This window comes from Hypanus sabinus, chromosome 18 (genome assembly GCF_030144855.1).
Source record: "Hypanus sabinus isolate sHypSab1 chromosome 18, sHypSab1.hap1, whole genome shotgun sequence".
Taxonomy (NCBI): Eukaryota; Metazoa; Chordata; class Chondrichthyes; order Myliobatiformes; family Dasyatidae; genus Hypanus; species Hypanus sabinus.
Window position 1 is genome coordinate 27,200,456 of NC_082723.1, and position 24,828 is coordinate 27,225,283.

Here is a 24,828-nt window from a genome sequence, read left to right on the forward strand (position 1 = left end):
TGCCACTCTCAGGATCAAAAGGTTCAATTGTTCAGACCAAACATCTGAATGGGGAGGAAATGTGATGCAAGTGACCTTGACCGTGGAATGATTGTTGGTGCCAGACAGGGTGGTTTGAGTATCTCAGAAACCACTGATCTCCTGGGATTTTCATGCACAACAGTCTTTAGAGCAGAGGTAAGAAGACCCTGTTGGGAGTTGTGTACAGAACCCTGAACAGTAGTAAGGATTTTGCCTACAAATTACAACAGGAGATAGAAGGGCATGGGGAACTTCAATATGCAGGTAGGTTGGGAAAATCAGATTGGTGCTGGATTGCAGGAGGGAGAATTTCTAGAGTGCCAATGAGACGGCTTTTTAGAGCAGCTCGTGGTTGAGCCCAGCAGAGGATCAGTTATTCTGGATTAGTTGTTGTGCAATAAACCAGAATATATTGGAGAGCTTAAGATAATAGAACCCTTAGGGGAAAGTGATCATAATATAATCGAATTCACCCTGGAGTTTGAGAAGCTGATGTCAAATGTATCAGTATTATAGTAGAGTAAAGGGAGTATTGTAGTAGAGTAAATTAGAGAGGCATGAGAGAGAGTTGGCCAGAATTGATTGGAAAAGAATGCCAGCAGGCGTTGGCAGAGAAGCAATGGCTGGAATTTCTGAAAGTAATTTGGAAGATACAAGATATATACACCCTAAAGAAGAAGTACTCTAAAGGAAAGATGACATTACTGTAGCTAACAAGAAAAGTCAAAGCCAACATAAAAGCCAAAGAGAGGGCATAAAATAGAGCAAAGATTAGTGGGAAACTTTTAAAAACCAACAGAAGGCAACCAAAAAAATGTCGTTAAGAAGGTAAAGATGGAATACAAAAGTAAGCTAGCTAATGATATTAAAAAGGATACCAAATGTTTCTTCAGATACAATAAAATGTAAAAGAGAGCCAGAGTGTATATTAGACCACTGGAAAATGATGCTGGAGAGGTAGTGTGGGGGACAATGATACAGCAGACAATCTGAATAAGTATTTTGGATCAGTCTTCACAAGCAGTATAGTGGAAGTTCTAGGTATCTAGAGGCATGAAGTGTGTGAAGTTGCCATAACTAGAAAGAAGATTCTTGGAAAACTGAAAGGTCTGAAGGTAGATAAGTCACCTGGACCAGATGGTGTACATCCCAGGGTTCTGAAAGTGGTGGCAGAAGAGATCGTGGAGGCATTAGTAATGATCTTTCAATAATCACTAGATTCTGGAATGGTTCTGGAAGACTGAAAAATTGCAAATGTCACTCCAAGAGAGAGTATGAAGAAAGGGCACAATAGGCCAGTTAGTCTGACCTCAGTGGTTGGGAAGATGTTGGAGTCAATTATTAAGGATGAGGTCTTGGGATACTTGGAGGCACATGATAAAATAGGCCATAGTCAGTGTGATTTCCTCAAGGGAAAATCTTGCCTGACAAATCTGTTGGAATTCTTTGAAGAAGTAACAAACAGGATAGACAAAGGAGAATTGGTTAATGTTGTGTACTAGGATTTTCAGAAGGCCTTTGACAAGGTGCTGCACATGAGGCTGCTTAACAAGCAATGAGTCCATGGTATTAATGGAAAGGTTCTAGCATGGATAAAGCAGCAGCTGATTGGCGGAGGTGAAGAGTGGGAACAATGGGAGCCTTTTCTGGCTGGTGACCAGTGGTGTTCCACAGGGGTCTCTGGGTTGGGACTGATTCTTTTTATGTTATATACAATGATTTGGATGATACAATTGATGGCTTTGTTGCAAACTTTTCAGATGATATGAAGATAGGTGAAGGGGCAGGTAGTGCTGAGGAAATAGAGAGGTTACAGAAGTAGAGTAGGAGAATGGGCAAAGAAATGACAGATGGAATACAGCGATGGGAATTGTATGGCCATGTACTATGATAGAAGAAATGAAAGGGTTGACTTTTTCTAAATGGAGAGAAAATAGAAAAAACTGAGATGCAAAGGGACTTGGGAGTCCTCTTGCAGGATTCCCTAAAGGTTAATGTACAGGTTGGGTCTGTGGTGAGGAAGGCAAATGCAATGTTAGTATTCTTTCAAGAGGACTAGAATATAAAAGCAAGGATGTAGTGCTGAGACTTTATAAAGCACTGGTGAGGCCTCATTTGGAGTACTGTGAGCAGTTTTGGGCCCCTTATCTTAGAAAGGATGTACTGAAACTGGAGAGGGTTCAAAGGAGGTTCACAAAAATGATTCCAGCTTTGAATGGCTTGCCATATGAAGAGTGTTTGATGGCTCTGGATCTGTATTCACTAGAATTCAGAAGAATGAGGAGTGACCTCATTGAAACCTATCGAATGGTGAAAGGCCTTGATAGAGTCAAAGTGGAGAGGATGTTTCCTATGGTGGGAGAATTTAAGAATTTAAGACACAGCCTCAGAATTGACGGGTGTCCTTTTAGAATGGAGATGAGAAGGAATTTCTTTAGCCAGAGAGTGGTGAATTTGTGGAATTCTTTGTCACAGACAGCTGTGGAGGCCAAGTCTTTATGTGTATTTAAGACAGAAATTGATAGATCCTTGATTGGAGATTGGGGCTGAGAGGAAAATTGGATCAGCTTTGATGAAGTGGCAGAGCAGACTCAATAGGCCAAATGGCCTAATTCTGCTAATTCTTATAGTCGTATGATTTTATGGGTTCCCAACCTCTTGTGTGCCATTGACCTCTACCATTAACCGAAGGATCCGTGAACTCTAGGTTGGGAACCCCTGTATTATAGTTTACAGAGAATGGTGCGAGAAACAAAAAGCATCCAGTGAGCAGCAGTTCTGTAGACAAAAAGGCCTTGTTAATGAGAGAGGTCAGAGGAGAATGACCAGACTGGTTCAAGTTGACAGGAAGGTGACAGTAACTCAAATAACCACACGTTACAACAGTGCTGGCAGGAAGGCTTCTCCAATCACACACCTTGTTGAACCCTGAAGTGAATGAGCTAACAGCAGCAGAGGACACGAGCATACACTCAGTGGGCACTTTGTTAGGCACAGAAGGTACTGAATGTAACTAGTGGGGGAACATTTGTTGACCTCCAACTTAACACAAAAATTACTTTTATATCCCCAATCATGTTTTGACTGCCTGTGTTCAGAATGGTTGACACTAACACTCATTAATCTGAGATTTGGGAAGCTTGTCGTTTGCTGTAGCGACTTGGAGTTCAAAATAAATTTATTATCAAAGTGCATATATGTCGCTATATACAATCCTAAGCTTCATTGGCTTTAATTGATAAATAAACAATAAATATGCAGCTTTTGGCTCTTCCCTGGTGTCTCCGCAAAGCTCCAGGATTTGAGAACATCTTGGAAACATAATCCCACCGGTGCACAGGCAGACAGCAGGCAATGGCTGAACAAGGCTGCAAGGACTTCTGCTGATGTTACATGAAAGCTATCACTTATCCAAACCTCTCCTGCTGCAGGGCAAAAAAGGACGAAACTTAACACGGCCAACAAGCTTTTGTTTTGCATGCTTGGAATAAATCAGTGTGCAGGATTCAGGTTTGTTAAAGGGGCAGGCATTTCAAGATTCAAGCTCATTTCATGTAATTTCCAGTACACATGTGTAAAGGAGAATAGAATAATTGTTACTCCCAATCCGATACAACACAAATAAACACAATGAGATAAAGGACAGATAAATTTTAAAAAACAATGAATATAACAACACGAGATAGCCTATATACATAGATTGATTGTGTGTCCATAAAGTGACGCTAGGCACAGGGGTGTCTGTACATAAGGTGACAGACAAGTAACGATAAAGTAGTGGTGATTGGGGGTGTGGAGGTGTGGTGGGTGGGTTAGTGGGTGGAAGTGTTGGTCAGCCTTACTACTTGGAGGAAGTAACTATTATGAGTCTGGTGGTCTTGGCGGAGACGTTACGTCTCCTCCCTAATGGGAAAGGGACAAACATTGCATGAGCAGGGTGTGTGGTCCCCTTCATGATGATACTGGCATCTTTCTGTCACCTTTCTGTATATGTTTTATCGATAGCGGGTAGGCTGGGGCTGGAGATGTGTTGATTACTCGTTGTAAAGCCTTCCTGTACACCGCCATGCAGTTTCCATAGCTTGCTAGGATGCTCTCTACTGGGCATCTGTTGAGTGATGTGAGTATAGATGTGCATTGTTCAACCCTCTTCGGCCTCCACAGAAATCAGAGGCATTGGTGAGCTTTCCTGAGTATACAGGGTGTGTTCTAGGACCATGAGAGGCTGTGCAAGATGTGCATTTCCAGGAGTTTAAAACTGCAAACAGTTTCCACTGTTTAAGCCAATAGAAATGTCCTTTGAAAAGTTCCACACTGGACCCAATTCCGATCGATTCCTCCTGATGAGTACCCAGCCGTGCTGAGTGAATGCCCCTGTGGTAAACTATGTGTATACCTGTCTGGACACGCCCCTCTGCTGACTGCTCCTGTGGCTCCTCCCACAGACCCCTGTATAAAGGTGATTGGAGGCACTGCTCCCCCCTCAGTCTCCAAGATGTCGTGGTCATGTTTGCAGCTAATAAAAGCCTATCTTTTGCCTCCCATCTCCGAGAGTTATTGATGGTGCATCAATTTTATTAACTGCAATTTTAAACCATGGAGAGCATTTTACGACTGAATCGGTTGGACATTCAATCGCCTTTATACAGGGGTCTGTGAGAGGAGCCACAGGAGCAGTCAGCAGAGGGGCGTGTCCAGGCAGGTATACACATAGTTTAACACAGCCCCTGACCCGGAACAGGTCGGCTAAGGGAGCAGAAAGTAGAGTCAGTGGTTTATGTGATCAACTGGGCTGTGTTCACACCTTGCTGCACTTCCTCACGGTCTTGGGCAGAGCGGTTACTGTGCCAAGCTGTGATGCATTTAGATGGAATGCTTTAGAACACAGAGCATAGAACATTAAATGTGAAAGCACAGTGCAGGCCCTTCAGCCCATGATGTTGTGCTGATCTTCTAACTCACTCTAAGATCAATCTAACCTTTCCTTCTCACATAACCCTCCATTTTTCTATCATCCACGTGCCTATCTAAGAGTTTCTTAAATGTCTTTACTGTTTCTGTTCAGAACATTAATGTTCTGATGGTAGTAACTGTTCCTGAACCTGGTGCTGTGAGTCCTGAGACTCCTGAGAGGGGGTGACTGAAGTGAAAGGAGACCTTAGGTCCCCTCCACTGACACCTAGTCACTGCCTGTAGCCCACTCTACCTCGTTGATGACAATGGTGTCCATGACCACTGGGAAGGAGTATGTTGGTTATGAGGAGAGACTAGGGAGGTTGGTTCTGTTCTCCCTGGAGTGGAGGAGGTTAAAGGGGGGGGGGCATGACTGATGTATATAAAACATTGAAACTTAGATAGTATATTTTGCAGGAAACTCTCTGCCAAATCAGAGGCAGGTTAAATTAGAAGACATAGATTTAGGGTAAAAGGTAAGAGATTTAGAGATCAGTGGAGCAAAAGGGCTTGGGAATCCTACAGCAGGATAGAAGGGGATAACTACCCACTCTTGCCCCATCCAGATGTTCCCATAACCAATGATCTCCTTTGGATGCTTTTTCTCATTATCTCAGGTTCTCATAACTTATTGCTATTTATTTATATTTGCATTCCATAGTTTGGTGTCTTTTGGTTGATCTTTCATTGATCCCGTTATAGTTTCTGTTCTATAGTTTTCCTGAGTATGCCCACAGGAAAATGAATCCCAGGGTTGTATATGGTGGCATACATTTACTTTGATAATAAAATTTACTTCGAACTTTTAAAGATTAACTTACAGGTTGAGTCAGTGGTAAGGAAGACAAATGCAATGTTAGTATTCAATTGAAGAGAACTAGGATATAAAAGCTAAGTTATTGGGTATCTTTAAAACAGAGGTTGATAGTTCCTGATGTCAGTGCATCAAAGGCTACATGGGGAAGGCAGGAGAACAGAATTAGTGGAGCAGACTTGATGGGCTGAAAGGCCTAATTCTGCTTCTATGTCTTATGACCTTATACTGATGACCCGATGAGTGTGTAATCACCGTGGCTGACTAGGAAGAGTATCTAAGTAACTGTCCTCTGCCCAGTTCCATCTCTACCAAGCAGTGTCTCGATGTCTTTGGCACCACACAAGAGTCTCAGAATAGCCAGGAGTTGATGGAACGGATCAACTGAGCACTCTCAAGATCCTGATTAGTTGGGATGTCAAATGTTACGTGGAGAATGGGTTTGAGAGGGAAAATAAATTGGTCATGATAGAATGGCAAAACAGACTTGATGGGTCAAATGGCTTAATTCTGCTCATGCATCATTCGAATACTAAGCAGCTTAATTTATCAATTAATGGACCTTATCTGATAATCTCATGAGTGCCTAGGATCTTGAGAGTGCTCAGTTGATCAGTTTCATCAACTCCTGGCTATTCTGAGGCTCTTGTGTGGTGCCAAAGACATCGAGACACTGCTTGGTAGAGATGGAACTGGGCAGAGGACAGTTACTTAGATACTCTTCCTAGTCAGCCACGGTGATTACACACTCATCGGGTCATCAGTATAAGGTCATAAGACATAGAAGCAGAATTAGGCCTTTCAGCCCATCAAGTCTGCTCCACTAATTCTGTTCTCCTGCCTTCCCCATGTAGCCTTTGATGCACTGACTAATCGAGAACTTATCAAACTTTACTTTAGATACACTCAATGATTTGGCCTCCACAGCTGTCTGTGGCAATGAATTCCACAGATTCACCACCCTCTGGCTAAAGAAATTCCTCCTCATCTCTGTTCTAAAGAGATGTCCTTGTATTCTGAGGCTGTGTCCTCTGGTCCTAGACTCCCCCAATATAGAAAATATCCTCTCCATGTCTTCTCTGTCTAGGCTTTTCAATATTTGAGAAGTTTCAAATATTCTTCTGAACTCCAGTGAGTACAGGTATGTAGTGTTCCATCTCTGAAGTTCATTCCCACTGTACACAATAGAACAAACTTCAGAGATGGGGGCAATCATTGATGAAAACAAGTGATGCCTTTAGTGACACAGGACTTGAGTCAACATCCAAGCAATGGAATCTGAAACAAATGCACTTAGCTGATGTGGAGAAAAAATCTTGCTAAATTAACCCTGAGTATCACAGTGTGGAGATTGTCGAAAACCAGTTAGGCCACACTTGGAGCATTCTGTGGAGGTCTGGTCACTGCATCACAAGGAAGAACGTGGAGGCTCACCAGGATTTTGGCTGGATCTGAGAGTGTTAGCTATAAGAAGAGTTTGGATGGACTTGGGGTGTTTTCACTGGATTTTGGAGCTGAGTGGAGACCTAATAGAAATTTATGTGATTATATATGAGGCATAGTTGGGGTCAGAGTCTTTCTCCTAGATATGGGTGGACTGAGAGTGGGATGGGCGCAGGGAGAGGGGGATCATTGTTGGGAAAGGGGAAGGGAGTAGGAAGCATCACAGAGACGATCTGTAATGATCAATAAACTAATTGTTTGTAATCAAATGACCCTGCCTGGCACCTCAGGGCTGGGTGTGTCTGCACCCACATCACCCCCTGCCCCTGGCACTCCTTCTCTGCCACCTGTCCCACAACCCCACCCTCACCATTCCCAACATCATTTGCTCCCGCCAGGTTTACAAACACGCTCTCTGCTCCGCATTGACAAATACAGTACTGTTCAAAAGTCTTAGGCACCCTCATTTTATATACATGCCCCTAAGATTTTTGCACAGTTGTTTCAGATGAAAGGGGGAACATTTAAAGAATTTTATGTGCTTACGCAGAGAACAGTAGGTGCCTGGAAGTGGAAAGAATGTGAAAGCAGTGGTTAAGAAGTATCAACATGGAATGGCAGAACATGACTACGTGCAGAGGTGCAGGTTAAGTTGAATATCACGAGTGGAAGAGCACGTTCCCCGGTTGACCTGGTCTGGTCTATGCTCTGTGTTCTATGTTCCATGTTTTACGACAGGGATGGTGAACCTATGGCATGTGTGCCAAGATGACATGGACAAAAATTTTGCTGGCATCTGGCATGAAGTGCCACCCCTCATTTCATTAAATCCCACCCATAATCAAAAGATTCCAAATGATGATCTTTACCGCGAAATGAAGCAGTGAATTTTTTTTACAACCCGAGAGCAGTGAGGTGTTTTCACAGGTAACATCTCACAATGGTTTGGTTGCAAGAACACGAGATGTTGGATGATACATTTTGAAGTTCTTGCCAAACTGGTGCAGCACCTCAGTATTTGAATAGTAAATGGTTACAACAGTGCTATTTAGAAATTATTTTTCTATTGTCCATTTAAAAGACTGATGTTAATTTTTGCACGGGTTTTCTAAAAGGCTTGATTAATTTCAATCCAGCTCTGTTATATCTTTATTAATAGTAAACAATGAATGCACAGAAATAAGCAACAGGACGCTTCCTAATCCCTTAAAAATGTCCCATAATTATTGTTACTAATTCATTAATCAATAATAATCTCTGCTCAAAGTTATCATGGAGCAGGAAAGAATTTTTGAGAAGACTATTGCCAATTTCAGCATGTGCTCTGGAAAAGGTTTGCCACCCTTGTTCTATGAAATGTGATCTCTGTTGTATGGAGGACTGGGGTCTGGGGCAGCCACTTAAGCTTGGACTCTGATGATGTTGTCTTCCTTCTGCAGGTGGACGACCAGATGAAGCTGCTGCAGAACTGCTGGAGTGACCTGTTGGTACTGGACCACATCTGGAGACAGGTCTACCATGGGAAGGAGAACAGCATCCTTCTGGTGACTGCACAAGAGGTACCCCTTTCTGCTGTGGTCGCTGTTCTTCCCTGGACCGGACTCTGCGCTCAGACACACAGCCCTGACAGGGGATCACTTAGATGGAAAATGGGATCTGGGGGTGGTGCTGGACAGTTAGCTGCCAAATCAGTCACCTTCCCCATACCCCATTCCAACCTGGCTGGTGTTTGATACCAGGCATAACTCTCCTTCTTTCTCTTCTCCCTATTTCTCTCTCTTCTCTGTTTTTCTTTCTATTCCCTTTGTTTCTCTCTCTCTTTTTTTCTCTCTCTCCCTCTTTCTGTGTCTCTGCCTCTCTTTCACACTCTTGACCCTCTCACTTCCCTCAGGGAAAATTGGTAAATTGGTTCTTTCTCCCTCTACCCATATCACTGGTGCTGTACTATAGCTACGCTACTGTGCTGACCATACTGAATAAGAAGTCCATTTTAGCAGTGTGATAGAAGCTGTCCCGAGCATAGCTTCTGCCCAGAGAGAGGGCTAAGAAGAAATTTAAGAGAGTTTAAAAGATCTCCCTTATTTCCACTGAATTGTACAGGTTTGGATCTTTCAAATGATTTCAACGATTTACTTTGTAAGATTGGCAAGTAAATGGTAAGTTCCTGTATCTGCAGTACCTCTTGTGTCTATGATATGTTCCTCTGTCATCATTCAAGGTTCAAGGCACATAATTCTATCTACATGTTGTGATTACCTTCACATCGATTTTCTATTCTGGACATTCCTGGAGCCAACTCCTTGTGGAGTTTTACACTGGGTTGAGCATCTCAGTGTGTAGAAGCAGAAGGACACTAAACTGATCTTTCCCATAGACAACTTGGCATTGGCTGGTCATGAATGGCCATGGACTTTGGTAGGAGTAAAGGCATAGATTAATTTCTAAATGGATGGCAAATTTAGAAGTCAGAGGGACAGAGAGACTTGGGAGTCCTAGTGCAGGATTCCCTAAAGGTTAACTTGCAGGTTGAGTCGGTAGTAATGGAGGCAAATGCAATGTTAGCATTCATTTTGAAAACACTAGAATATAAAAGCAAGGGTATAATGCTGAGGCTTTACAAGACATTGGTCAGACTGCACAGAGTATTGTGAGCAGATTTGGGCCCCTCATCTGGGTAAAGATGTGCTGGCATTGGAAAGGATCCAGAGGGGGTTCATGGGAATGAAAGGGTTAACATATGAGAAGCATGTTGATGGCTCTGGGCCTGTACTCAATGGAGTTTGGAAGAATTTGAGGGATCTCATTTAAACCTATCAAATATTGAAAGGCCTGGATAGAGCAGATGTGGTCATGATATTTTCAATAGTGGGAGAGTCTATGACCAGAGGGTATAGCCTCAGAATAGAGGGATGCCCCCTTAAAACAGAGATGAGGAGGAATTTTTTACAGCCAGAGTGTGGGTGAATCTGTGGAATTCATTGCCACAGACAACTATGGTGGCCAAGTCACTGGGTATTACCTAAAGTGGTTGTTGAGAGGTTCTTGATTAGTCAGGGTATCAAAAGTTACGGGGAGGAGGCAGGAGGATGGGGTTGAGAGGGAAAATAAATCAGTGAGGCAGACTTGATGGGCCGAATGGCCTAATTATGCCTCTATGACTTATAGCCTTAAGCAGCTAGCTTCTGGTGGTCTCTTGATGTGTGGGTCTGCCCTGAAAATGAGTTATTGGTAAGTCTCAGCAGTGGACAATGTGACCACTGGCAGGTTATGATTAAGTCTGCCTGTTGGTGGAGGTTGGGAAGGGATATAGAGACAACAGGCCGGGTAAATTGGTGGTTGCTAGTTGCAATGTCTCCATTTTGTTTCCCTGTACCACTTTCTAGTGAATGTGTTCAGCTTGAATGATTTTCCTGACTGACCCAGACAGTTTCTACCCCACTTTTATAAACTATTGAATGGATCCCAGATGGACTCGTGGTCTCACAATCTACCTTATTATTGCTCTGCATCTTATTGCCTGCTTTGCACTTTCTTTGCAACTGCAACACTTCCTTCTACATTTTGTTCACACTTTTCCCTTGTTCTCCCTCAATGTACTAACGTGATGAGATGCCCTGTATGGACAGCATGCAAAGCAAAGTTCTTTACAGTGTGCTGGTACATCGAACATCAAACACAAAAGCCCAGAACAGGCCCCTCAGCCCAAGAGGGTCAAGTGGTGTACGGCCACATGAGATTGAGCCACAGGTCTGCGTTGCCCTTAGATGTTCGGGGCGCCTCCACACCACACTAAGTGGATTATTGTGTATCTACACTACGCCGCCAGGCGTGGGTAACCCATTGAACTCTATTTGTGACTGGGATCAGGATTTGCAGTTATTTCCCAAGAATGAGAAATTCCCAGTGAGTGAGAGTCATAAGCTCATGTTGATTAAGTCCCTGTCTCCATACACACCGCCCTGCTGCCGTGGTAGCATTGCCGTTAGCACGACGCAATTACATGTCAGTGTGTCAGAGTTCAGAGTTCAATTCCGATGTCATCTCTGAGAAGTTTGTACGTCCTTCCCACAGAAACATAGAAACATATAAGACCTAACACAATACAGGCCTTTTGGCCCACAAAGTTGTGCTGAACATGTCCCTACCTCAGAAATTACTAGGCTTACGTATAGCCCTCTATTTTACTAAGCTCCATGTACCTATCTAAAAGCCTCTTAAAAGACCCTGTCGTATCCGCCTCCACCACCGTTGCCGGCAGCCCATTCCACACACTCACCACTCTCTGAATAAAAAGCTTACCCCTGACATCTCCTCTGTACCTACTCCCCAGCACCTTAAACCTGTGTCCTCTTGTGGCAACCATTTCAGCCCTGGGAAAAAGCCTCTGACTATCCACATGATCAATACCTCTCATCATCTTGTACACCTCTTGATGCACCATCAATAACTCACAGACGTAAGGCGAGATATCGGCTTTTATTGACTGGAAGAAGGAACCAGGAGTGAGTGTCCATCATACCATGTCCTGGAGACTGAGGCCGAGTGTCAGGCCTCAGATCGCCTTTATACAGGGGCCTGTGGGAGGAGCCACAGGAACAGTCAGCAGGGGGCGTGTCCAGACAGGCACAAAGTTCACCACACCTCTATCAGGTCACCTCTCATCCTCCATCGCTCCAAGGAGAAAAGGCCAAGTTCACTCAACCTATTCTCATAAGGCATGCTCCCCAATCCAGGCAACATCCTTGTAAATCTCCTCTGTACCCTTTCTATGGCTTCCCCATCCTTCCTGTAGTGAGGCGACCAGAACTGAGCACAGTACTCCAAGTGGGGTCTGACCAGGGTCCTATATAGCTGCAGCATTACCTCACGGCTCCTAAATTCAATTCCAAGATTGATGAAGACCAATACACCATATGCCTTCTTAACCACAGAGTCAACCTGTGCAGCAGGTTTGAGTGTCCGATGGACTCGGACCCCAAGATCCCTCTGATCCCTCACACTGCCAAGAGTCTTACCACTAATACTATATTCTGCCATCATATTTGACCTACCAAGATGAACCACTTCACACTTATCTGGGTTGAACTCCATCTGTCACTTCTCAGTCCAGTTTTGCATCCTATCAATGTCCCACTGTAACTTCTGACAGCCCTCCTCACTATCCACAACACCTCCAACCTTCCTGTCATCATGAAGTGTGTGGCTTTCCTGCAGGGACTCTGGTTTCCTTCCACATTCAAAATTGTACAAGTTAGTAGGAAAATGAGCCACTGTAAGTGAGGGGGTTAAATGGGGGGGGGTGGGGGCTGCTGTACCGTGTGGCCCACAGGGCTGGATGGGCCTGCTTCATGCTGTATCCCTAAAAACAATATCGTTCTGGCCCTTTAACGTATTCTGTGATCAACCTAACCCTTCCGTCCACATAGCCCTACATTTTTCTGATCCCCATGTGCCTATCTAAGAGTCTCTCAAATACCCCTAAAGCATTTGCCTCTACTAATACCCCTGGCAGGGTGTTCCATGTACCCACTGCATACTGTAAAAAACCTATCTCTGACATCATTGTCAGCATCGAAAGTTATGCCTCCACAAATATATATAATTAACTTATTTACCAATTTATCTGTGGGGAAAGTTAGGAGATTAAGAGGGTCATAAGACCCTACCTCACCAGGCAGACCTAACCAAAATTTACCAGTTTTCCAGTACATTGCCTCTGGTCATACTCTGTTTTGAATTTATAGACCCAACCCATTTTCTCAAGCTTTTTTAGACAGATTACCTAGATTGCCTGGATCCATTTTAAACAGTGTCTAGGCTTCATTCGGAGTTTTGCATATTTATAAAAAGATACATAGGGAATTGACAAAACTAAAAGCTTTTCCTCAGATGAGAAGAGTAGTTAGATTATCCATTGTCGGTGCTGTGTCTGCAATTGTTTCCGTAGTGGGACAAATACTGATCCACACATAGACTGAGTGCATATCCACAGACCACAGACAGACACAGTTGTGATGGATTTCAGCAGCCAACTCTTAGTTTCCCACACAGAGGTTACATTTGGCATTGGCGTTTACAGCAGGTGTTTTAGGAAAGAGCTTTCATTGTTCACAAGGCTACAGTTAATTTTAGCCAAAAGTAATTATTGCCGAGCTTGTGATAAAAGGTGAAATGAAGAATCAAGGTGTGTGTCTGGCAGAATGATTGTTTCTATTTAGACATAAGACATAGGAGAAGAATTAGGCCATTCAGCCCATCGAGTCTTCGCTGCCATTCCATCATGACTGATTTATTATCCCTTTTGACCCCATTTTTCTGCCTTTTCCCCATAACCTTTGATGCCCTGACTAATCAAATCTTTCAACCTCTGCTTAAAATGGGCCCATTGACTTGGCCTCCAGCAATGAATTCCATGGATTCGCCGCCCTCCCTCGCTAAAGAAATCCCTCTTGGACATTCCTCTATTCTGAGGCTGTGCCATCTGGTCATAGACCCCCCCCCCCCCCCACTATAGGAAGCAGGCTCTCCACATCCATTCTATCCAGGTCTTTCAATATTGTATAGGTTTCAATACGATCCCCCCACCCACAATCTCATTCTTCTAAACTCCAATGAGTACCAGCGAGAGCCCTCAAAAACTTATCATATGTTAACCCTTTCATTCCTGGAATCATTCTTGTGAACCTCCTTTGGACCCTCTCCAATGCCATCACATCTGTTCTTAGATAAGGAGCCCAAAACTGCTCACAATACTTTATGCTGGGTCCGACCAATGCCGTATAAAGCCTCAGCATTACATCCTTGCCTTTATATTCTGCTCCTCTCAAAATGAATGTTAACATTGCATTTGCCTTCCTTACCAGCAATTCAACCTACAGGTTAACCTTTGCAGAAACATACACAACGGCTCCCAAGTCCCTTTGTAGCTTTGATTTTTGAATTTTCTCCTCATTTTTAAAGGGGCAGAATTTTATTAAACAAGAAGGAAGTGGCAGGAACTGTCCCACTTCGGACCCAACAAACCAGGAGTATGTTGCTGGGTTCCCCCTCGCACTGGTAAATTTTATCCTCTCCATGTTCAGGTTGAGCTGTCCACAATTGCCAACCAGGCGGGTTCGACCCTCATCAACCTGGTGCTGCGGGCACAGGAGCTGTCGGCAAAGCTGCAGACACTACAGTTCGATCGGAGGGACATGGTCTGCTTCAAGTTCCTCCTCCTCTTCAGTCCCGGTAAGCAAAAACATTTGTTGATCAGAAACTAGAACACACAGAACAAAGAACATACACTCAGCATCTACTTCATTAGGTACCTCCTGTGGCTAACGCAGTGACCACTGAGACCTCTGCTGCTGTACCTCATCCTCTTCCAGGTTTGACATGCTGTGTGTTCAGAGATGCTCCTCTGCCCACCACTGTTGTAACATGTGGTTATTTGAATTACTGTTGCCCTCCTGTCAGCTTGGACCAGTCTGGCCATTTCCCTCTGACCTCTCTCACTAACAAGGTATTTTTGCTGACAGAACTGCAACTCACTGGATGTTTATTTGCACCATTCTCTGCAAACTCTAGAGACTGTCGTGTGTGAAAATCCCAGGAGATCAGCAGTTTCTGAGATACTCAAACCACCCCCTCTGGCACCAACAAACATTCACTTAGATCACATTTCTTCCTATTCTGATGTTGGGTCTGAACAACTGAACCTCTTGACCATGTCTGCATGCTTTTATGTGTTGAGTTGCTGCCCCATGATTGGTTGATTATGCATTAAAGAGCAGATGTGCAGGTGCCCCTGATAAAGTGGCCAATGTGTGTCAAACATGGGACATGGAATGTACAAAATAGAAAATACTAAGCACCAAAAACATCATTCAACTAAACAACCTCACAAGCAGTTGATCAGATCAGTCTTTGTCTGTCCTACCACATTTAGTCATGATTGATAAATCTTAGGACACTACATTATAATACAGGCCCTTCAGCCCACAATGTTGTGCCAGATCTTTAATCTACTCCAAAATTAATATAACACTTCTTTCCCACATAGTCCTCCATTTTTTCTTTCATCCTTGTGCCTATCTAAGAATCTATTAAATCTCCCTAATGTATCTGCCTCTACCACCACCTCTAGTAGTTTGTTCCACACACCCACCTCTCTCTGTGCAAGAAATCTACCTCTGACATCCCCCCCCTCTAGATTTTCCTCCGATCACCTTAAAGTTATGCCTCTTCTCATTAGCCATCTCTTCCCTGGGAAAAGGGCTCCATCTCAAAGTCAAAGTAATTTATTATCAAGGTAGAATATGTCACCATGTATACGACTGTACCTTGAGGTATGCTACCTTCAAAGCCTCAAAAAGACGACATCCATCATTAAGGACCCTCATCACCCAGGACATGCCCTCTTCTCATTGCTACCATCAAGCAGGTGGTACAGGAGCCCGAAGACACACACTCAACATTTCAGAAACTGCTTCTCCTACTCCAACATCAGATTTCTGAATGGACAATGAACTCATGAATACTAACTCAGTAGTTTTCCCTTTTGTTTTGCACTACTTATTTAACTTTTTAATATATATACTCCTTCTTGTAATTTATAGTTTTTATTATTATGTATTGCAACATACTGCGGCTCCAAAACAACACATTTCATGACATATGCCAGTAAAACTAAACCTGATTCTGAGATACATTTTCTTGCAGGCATTAACAGGAGAATAAAGAAATACAATAGAATTTATGAGAAGCTATCATAAGCAAAAACTGACAAACAACCAATGTGAAAAGGAAGAGAAATCGTGCAAATAAAAAATAAGTAAATCAGACTGAGAGCATGAGTTGCCGAGTCCCTGAAGGAGAGTTCATAGGTTATGGGGTCAGTCCAGCATCCAGTCTATGCCTCTTATCATTTTGTGCAACTCTATCAAATCGCCTCTCATCCTCTTTCTCTCCAAAATGAAAAGCTATAGTTTGCTGAGCTACTCCAAGCAGCATCCTGGTAAATTTCCTCTGCACCATTCACCGTGACATATTAAGGGCCACTAAGAAGTCATTTATTTCAAAGAATGATGGATTTACACTGGATGGCGAAGATCAGGGGTCAATATACAAACTGTGACAGGCCCTTCTGCATTAGAGCAACCCCAGCATGTTCTGAACTTCTTGTCGACTCATTCTCTACAGAGATCTGGGAATTTTGTTTCACAGAAACCCACCATCAATCCCATTTGGCTCACTGGCCAGGAAACCATTTTTATTTCAGTAACACACACAAAATGCTGGAGAAACTCAGCAAGGCAGACAGTTCAATAATGAAGGGTCTCAGCCCGAAATATCAACTGATTATTCTCCTTCATATCAGCTGCCTGACCAGCTGAGTTCATCCAGCATTTTGTGTGTGTTGCGCAAGATTTCTAGATTTGTTGGAATATCCCTGTTTTGAATTTAAATACAAGACTTTTAATGTTATTCCCAGTACACAAATGAAAGGGAGAACAAAATAATTGCCACCCTGGATTTGATTCAGCACAAAAAAGCATAATAAGATAATGAACAAAATGATAAAAATACAATAAATATAAATACACAAGATAGCTAATATACATAAATTGATTGTATGTCCATAAAGTGACGCTAGACACAGGGATGTCTGTACATAAGGTGACTCTGACAGGGCATGATAAAGTAGTGTTCATTGGGGTGTGGAGGAGTGGGTTAGTGGGTGGAGGTGTTAATCATCCTTATTGCTTGGGGAAAGCAATTTATTTTTGGGTCCGGTAGTCTGGGTGAGGATGCTATGTAGCCTCCTTCCTGATGGGAGAGGGACAAACAGTCCATGAGCAGGGTGGGTGGGATCCTCCATGATGTTACTGGACCTTTTCCAACACCTTTCTCTATATATGTTCACTCCATATATGTCAGTATTATTCATTATAAGTTTACTTCAGTCTTTGTTCAACTTGAGGGGGGAGTAAGAATTTGTGTATTTATTTATCTTATTTAGTGACACCGTGAGGAGCAGGCCCCTCTGGCCCTTTGAGCCCACAGCCCTGCTGATCAACGCTGGTAATTTATGTGGGAGGAAGTCCAAGAATTCTGCACAGCATGTAGTTATGACTCCAACCTGCTAGAATTCCCAGCAGCCATGCTGGGAATCAGCTCCCATTCATGGGCAGGAATAGACTCTGCACTAAGACTCCATGGAAGTTCCTGGGGATTAGCAGCGGGTGGAATAGAAAGCATTGCAAAAGTCAGCTGCTTTGTTCTTTTAAAAAAGAAATACTTCTGTTCACTTAAGTAGATTCATTTAAGGCGGCGCAGTAGCATCGTGGTTAGTGCGAATGCTTTGCCGTGCCAACTTTATGACTAGGTTTCAATCTCCACCGCTGCCTGTAAGGAATTGGTACGTTCTCTCAGGTTTTCTCCAGGTGCAATAGTCTGAAGACATTTGAGTTAGTGTTAGTAAGTTGTGTGCATGCTATATTGGTGCTGGAAGCATCGCATCACTTGTGGGCTGACCGCACCCTCTGCCCACAACATCTTCTGATATGATTTGACACAAAACAGTAAATTCCAATGTTCTGATGGACATGTGACAAATAAAGCTAATCTTTATCTTTATGAAAATAATCTTCAATATTTTGATTTTATTATTTATGCTTAATATTTTAAACTTGTATTGTTTATATAGTTTTATATTTTTGTAAGTATTTACTTAATTTTTAATACATTTTGAATGCCTATAAGATGTCAGGAACAATAAAAGAAGTTAAAATCTCCCTACATCTTTGACCGTTGCCAAAGCTGGGGGTAGGATTTTGCCAGCCATCAAGGCTTGCATGCAGTTGTGAGGGTCAAGCCACTGATCAGGCTATGCCCTGCTCTTTGTACCCACTCCTGGAAAATATGGTTGGGGACAGAAGGAGACAATCTGTGACACTAGTACTGGCAGCCGTGACCCAGTTAAAGTTTAATTAGTTTTTTTATCAAATGTATATCGAAACATTGAAACACACAGTGGAATGTGTTGTTTTGCGTCAATGACCAAAACAACCTGAAAATGTGCACAAGGAAGCCTTCAAGTATTGCCACATATCCAATGCCATCACGGCATGCCCACAACTTACTAAGCCTAACCTGTATATCTTTGGAATGTGGGAGGAAATTGGAGCACCCGGAGGAAACACACGCAGTCACAGGTAGAGCGTACAAACTCCTCACAGACAGCGGTGGGAATTGAACCCTGATCGCTAGTGCGATAAAGCTTCATGCTAACCACGATGCTACTGTGCCCGGACTTTCCCACTAGTGGAGACGTTTCTGTATTTATAGAGATACGGTGCAGAACAGCTCCTTCCAGTCCTTCGAGCTGTGCTGCCGGTAACCCCTGATTTAACCCTAACCTGATCACAGGACAATTTACAACGACAATTAACCTACCAACCAGTATGTCTTTAAACTATGGGAGGAGACTGGAGCACATGGAGGAAACCCACGCAGCCACGGAGAGAACGTGCGAACACTTTACAAGCAGCGACGGGAATTGAAACTGGGTCACTGCTATTGTAAAGCGCTGTGCTAACCACTACACTACCATGTACCCCAACAGTTACCCAACAGCTCCTAAGGGGGAAATTGAATCCATATCACTTGCATTGTATTAGTGTTACGCTAACTGCTACACCTCGGCACTGCTATATGCTACCGGAGAGATGCAGTGGGGTTTGTGCATAACCCCAATCAGCTAAAGCAGCTGCCTCAATATTTAAGAAAGTGTGTAAAATTGATATGTATCATGCAAACTAATTGTCAGCTGCTAAATGATACGTATTTTTAAAACAAGTTATAAAACTCAATAATTATCTCTATATTAAATGCTCAGTTACTTAATTAATTAATGGCTGATTCTGCACCACAGGTTTTTGCAATGGAGAAATTAAATTAAAAGCCAAACCATGTTTTCCCTTTCAAAGCACCTGACCAGACACCACAGTTCACAGGAAGCGATAGTGGAACACAAACAAACAGATTTGTTGAGGCTTGGCCTCGGGGGATGATTATGTCTGTCGCACTGTGCCCTCCTAGTGGCTTGTCTTGAGAATGAGGACTTGGCATAACCAACTTCTAGGAACTCCTCGGTTAAACTGGCTTTGTCTTCCTGTGCTTGGCTAATCCATGTAGACAAAATAAACAAGCGTGTCTCAGTTGCTTCTGCATAGCTGTTGAGCTGAAATTTGGTCACCTGTGTGAATGTGCTATGTGAAAGGTCGGCAGCTTTGAGTAGAAGTTAATGTTTCATAGAATTCTTTTCAAAAGTCAGATTTATTGTCATATCTACAAGTACAGGACTGTGGAAAATTCTTAAGGCATATAGCTAGGGTGTCAAAGACTTTTGCACAGTACTGTAGTAATTTTATGTATTGCACTTTACTGCGGCCACAAAAAAGAAACAAATTTCATGACATATGTGAGTGATGACAAACCTGATTCTGATATGGGTTTCTATTGTGGACTGAGAGTGGGAAGAGGGGTAGGGAGAGGGGTGTCATGGATGGGAAAAAGGAAAGGGGGGGAGTGTGAAGCACCAGAGAGACATTCTGTAATGATCAGTAAACCAATTGTTTGCAATCAAATAACCTTGCCTGGTGTCTCAGGGCTGGGTCTGTCTGCACCTACACCACCACCCCTACCCCTGCCCTGGCACTCCTTCTCTGCCACCAGTCCCAATTTACAAACTCGCTGTCCACTCCACGTTGACAAATACAAGTCTGTGCAAAGGCCTTACTCACCCTAACTATATATAAGTGCCTAAAACTTTTGTACAGTACTGTAGATGTATGCAAGGGTGCAATGAAAAACTTGTTTGCAGCCACATAATGGACAATAGACAGCATCCTGACATAGGTAGGTATTGTCTAGGCAACCCAAGGCTGCCTGAAGAGTCAATGAGATGTTCTAGACCTATTGTGGCAATAGGCAAACTGCAGTGGGTCCAGGTCCTTGCTGAGACAAGAGTTAATTGTAGCCATGACCAACCTCTCAAAGCACTTCATCACTGTAGATGTGAGTGCTACTGGATGATAGTCATTAAGGCAGCTCCTACTGTTCTTCTTGGGTACTGATATAATTGTTGCCCTTCTGAAGTAGGTGGGAACTTCCGACTGTAGCAGTAAGCAAATGCAAATGTTTTTGAGCACCCCTGCGAGTTAGTTGGCACATTTTCAGAGCCCTACCAGGTACACTGTTGGGACCTGCCACCTTGCAAGAGTTCACCCTCTTGAAAGAGAGCCTGACGTCGGCCTCTAAGACAGGGATCGTCAGAGACACAGCATTCACAAGAGAAAGACAATTAACAACATAAATTATATAAAATTATAAACAAAAAAGCATTGAACAAAAGTAACAGTATTTATTGTAGTGCAAGGTGGTCATGGTACTGAGGTAGTGATTGGTGTTGATCAAGTGGGTTCAAGTACAGAATGGATGAAAGGGCGAAGATGTTCTTGAACACAATTAGAACAAAAAAACACAATGTTCTTTCCAACACACACACACAAAATGCTGGAGGAACTCAGCATTGATGGAAATTAATAAACCGTCAACGTTTTGGGTCAAGACCCTTCTTCAGAATTGAGGAAGAAGGGGGAAGACACCAGAATAAAAAGGGGAAGGAGGCCAGCTGGAAGGTGGCAGGTGAAGCCAGGTGCCTAGGTAAGGTAAAGGACTGGAGAAGAAAAACCTGATTTGAGAGGAGCGTGGACCATAGGAGAACGGAAAAGAGGAGGGGACGCGGGGGTGGGGGGGGAGTAATAAGCAGGCGAGAAGGGGGAAAATTCAGAATGGAGAAAAGAGGAAGAGGGAAGGGGAGGAAATTTGTTTACTGGAAGGAGAAATCAATATTCGTGCCATTAGGTTGGAGACTACCCAAATAGAATATAAGGTGTTGCTCCTCCACCCTGAGGGTGGTCTCATCTTGGCACAAGAGGTGGCCATGGACCGACATGTCGGAACAGGACTAGGAATCAGAATTGTTGGACTGCCAGGAAGTGCTGCTTGTCTGAAGTGCTGATGGAGGGGAGATGCTCAATGAAGCAGTCCCCAAATTTATGACGACTCTTACTAATGTTGAGAAGGCTGCATCAGGAACTCCAGATACAATAGACGGCTGCAGCAAGATTCCTGTAAGGACTGTTTGGGGCCCTGAAAGGAGAGGGAGGAGGTGAATGGGCAGGTGTAGCACATAGGCAGTTTGCAGAAATAAGTACCAGGATGGAGGAGGTTAGTGGGGAGGGACAAATGGACAAGAAGAGTAAAGAGATTTACAGTAAATTTTTCCTATTGTTCCAAAGATATTATGCAATAAACAAACAGAACTCATTTTGGGGAGAGGAGGTGCTATCTCCATAGGGACCTAGAGGAATGACAGCTCCTCTACTCTCCTCTCTTAGCGTGGTTGCATCACAACCTGGTACGGGAGCGCCAATGGCAGGAATGGAAAAGACTACAAAAAGCGATGGGTGCAGCCCAGTCCATCACGGGAAGAGCCCTCCCCAAAATGCATTGAGCTCATCTACAACAAGCAAAGCCACAAGAAAGCTGCATCTGTCATTAAGGCCCCCCTCCACCATCGAGGCCACGTTCTCTTGCTGTTGTCATTGGAGAGGAGCCTTAGGACCCACTCCACCAGGTTCAGGAACTGTTATTGCCCTTCAGCCATCAGGCTCCTCAACCCAAAAGACCTCTACAACTCACGTTCTCAGCCTTGCTTGTATATATTTTCAGGCGGCATGGTAGTGTAGTGCTTAACGTCACTTCGCAGGACAGGCAACCTTGGTTCAATTCCTGCTGAGGCCTCTAAGGAGTTTGTACGTTCTCCCCATGACCACACTGATTTCCTCTGGGTGCTCTTGTTTCCTCCCACAGTCCAAAGATATACCAGTTGGTAGATTAATTAGTCATCGTAAATTGTCCTGTGATTAGGCCAGGATTAAACTGGCGGTTTGCTTGGCAGCGTGGCTTCGAAGGGCCTTTTGTGCCCTGTATCTCAATAAATAAATAATATTCGCTTTGCTTACTTGACAAAGCAAATATATATTATTTTTGCACAATTTGTCTTCTTTTGCACATTTGTTGTCAGTCATTATTTATGTGTAGGCTTTCCTAAATTCTATTGCATTTATTTTCTTGTGAATGCCTGCAAGTGAATGAATTTCAAGGTATTAGATGGTAAAATTTACTTTGAACTTTGGCTTTTCTTTCCTGACTGACATCATTTGCATAATTTTTACTTTGCTGGCTTACCTCTGGAAAATTGAAACTGTTCAGTCACCCTGAACTGGGTTTCGTCTCTCTTGTTTCACCAGTTCAACACCAACACAAAGGGTGGGTTGGGAGTGAGTTTCAGCTCTGAGGGGGGTGTGGGCTGAGTGACAGTAGGTTTAGTAATTCATCATAGTGTAGCAGTTAGCACAACCGACTTACAGTGCCAACAATCAGAGTTCGATTCCCACTACTGTTTGAAAGGGGTTTCTACATTTTCTGAGTGGCCGTGCGGCTTTCCTCTGGGTTCTCTGGTTTCCTCCCACATTCCAAAGATGTATGGATTAGGGTTTGTGAGTTGTGGGTATATTATGTTGGCACTGGAAGCGTGGTGACTCTTGTGGGCTGCCCCAAGCACGTCCTCATGGATTTGATTTGACACAAACGACGCATTTCACTAAATGTTTTGATGCACGTGACAAATAGAATTATCTTTTTAATCTAATCTCTTTAACTTCTTCCCAACTTTCCTTACATTAGATATAAAACTGTACCGCATGATGTTGTGCCAACCCTTTAACCTATTCTAAGATCATTCTAACCCAGGGCTTCCCAGCCTGGAGTCCACAGACCCCTCAGTTAATGGTAGGGGTCCAAGGTATTAAAAATGGTTGGGAGCCCTTGATCTAACCCTTCCCACCCATATAGCTCTCCATTTCAACAGACTTGGGCAAGAGATGTTGACTGTAGATATCAAAATCAGGCAGGTGGTTCCACATTTGTTATCTCCAGCCCCTCAAAGCTTATTTTTTACTCTTCCATGTGTGGGCTCCTCAGTAGCCAACAGTCATCTTTGTTATTATCATTCATCTGAACGGTGGTGCAATGATGATCAAAGTTTCTAAAGATTAAAGCTTTGTCATTGAAACATCAAACATGCAGTGAAATGTGTCATTTTTGTCAATGATCAACGCAGTTTGAGGATGTGTTGTGGGCAGGCTGCAAGTGTCATCTCACTTCTGGTGCCGACATAGCATGCCCACACCTCACTAACCCTAACCCGTATGGATTTGGACTGTGGGAGGAAACCGGAGCACCACGGGGTCATAGGGAAGAACATACAGAGTCCTTACAGACAATGGAGGGAATCGCACCCTGATCAGTTGCGCTGTAAAGCGTTACGCTAGCTACTAGGCTACTGTGCCTCTCCTGCAGCTTTTTGAGGAGCCCAGCCAACACACAGAACTCCTAGCTCTCTGATTCACAAAGTTGCTTGGCTGGTACAACTCCCGGAACAGAATGGCCGTTCTGCTGTGGACTCGGCTAAGAACACCTGGAAGAACCGCAGCTTCGCCCATCGGATGCAATCATATTGTTAGCAGATGGAAGCACGTCTCACACCATCATTGGTGCTTCTCAAAGTAGGAATGTTTTACACACTCCTGAGTGAGGTGCCAGCTCTGGGTCCGATATCTCACTCTGAATCTTCAGCACACGTCACTGGAATGGGCCCCACCATATTCTGACAGGTTGTTGTTTCTGTGTGATTCTGTTGGTGCTGGATTGTGTGGTGACACTTGCAGGCCGGGCTGCCCATGGCACATTCCTGGGTATGTTGGCTGTTAATGTGAATGATGCATTTCACTGTATATTTTGAGAGACATGTGATTCAAGATTAAATATTGTTTAATGTCATTTTCAATGGTTCAATTTAATATCAGAGAATGTATACAGTATACAACCAGAAATCCTAACTCTTTGCAGACATCCATTATACACAGAGAATGACAGAAAAATGTTAGAACCCCAAAGCCCCCTCCCCTCCCACACACAAGCAGCAGTAAAAGAATCAACCCTCCCCCACCTGCTCCAGCAAAAGCATCAATCCCCCCCCACCCACCATGCAAGCAATAGCAAAGCCCCCCCCCCCAAGACATTGATCCAAAGTCCATCCTTGCTAACACCTCAAAAAGGCCTCTCCCTGACTAATGAGGTAGAGAGATACTGCTCCTGGCTTCATGTTACAATCTGTAATGTTGCTGTCCGAGCCCCCTCCGACTCGAAGACCAACAGACTCTCACTCACCATCAAGAGAGAGAGATCGCTCAAGTGCAGAGGCCCCCAACAGTGGTGCATTCTGCATGCTGTCTCGATCTCCTGCGACGCTTCAGTCAGCCACGTTGGTGAGGAATCGGGTCGCACAAGTTGCTCCTGGAGATACTGAAACGCCAGGCCGCTCGTCGAATTCTGAGAGCAAGAACCCACCGCCCATGAAGAACATAGTTCGAGCACAGCTGTAGATCACGGACTCTGACAGGACCCCAGCCACCTTGAGAAAA

General features: G+C 43.7%; 1 protein-coding gene across 1 annotated transcript in view; it reads left to right on the forward strand.

The window, feature by feature from the left end:
• Positions 1-24,828, forward strand: part of LOC132377495 (nuclear receptor subfamily 5 group A member 2-like) — an 82,924-nt gene that overhangs the window by 48,835 nt on the left and 9,261 nt on the right. The window contains exons 4-5 of the mRNA XM_059943772.1: positions 8,671-8,790; positions 14,314-14,461. Coding sequence (XP_059799755.1) covers positions 8,671-8,790; positions 14,314-14,461 — 268 coding nt within the window. The remainder of the gene's footprint in view (positions 1-8,670; positions 8,791-14,313; positions 14,462-24,828) is intronic.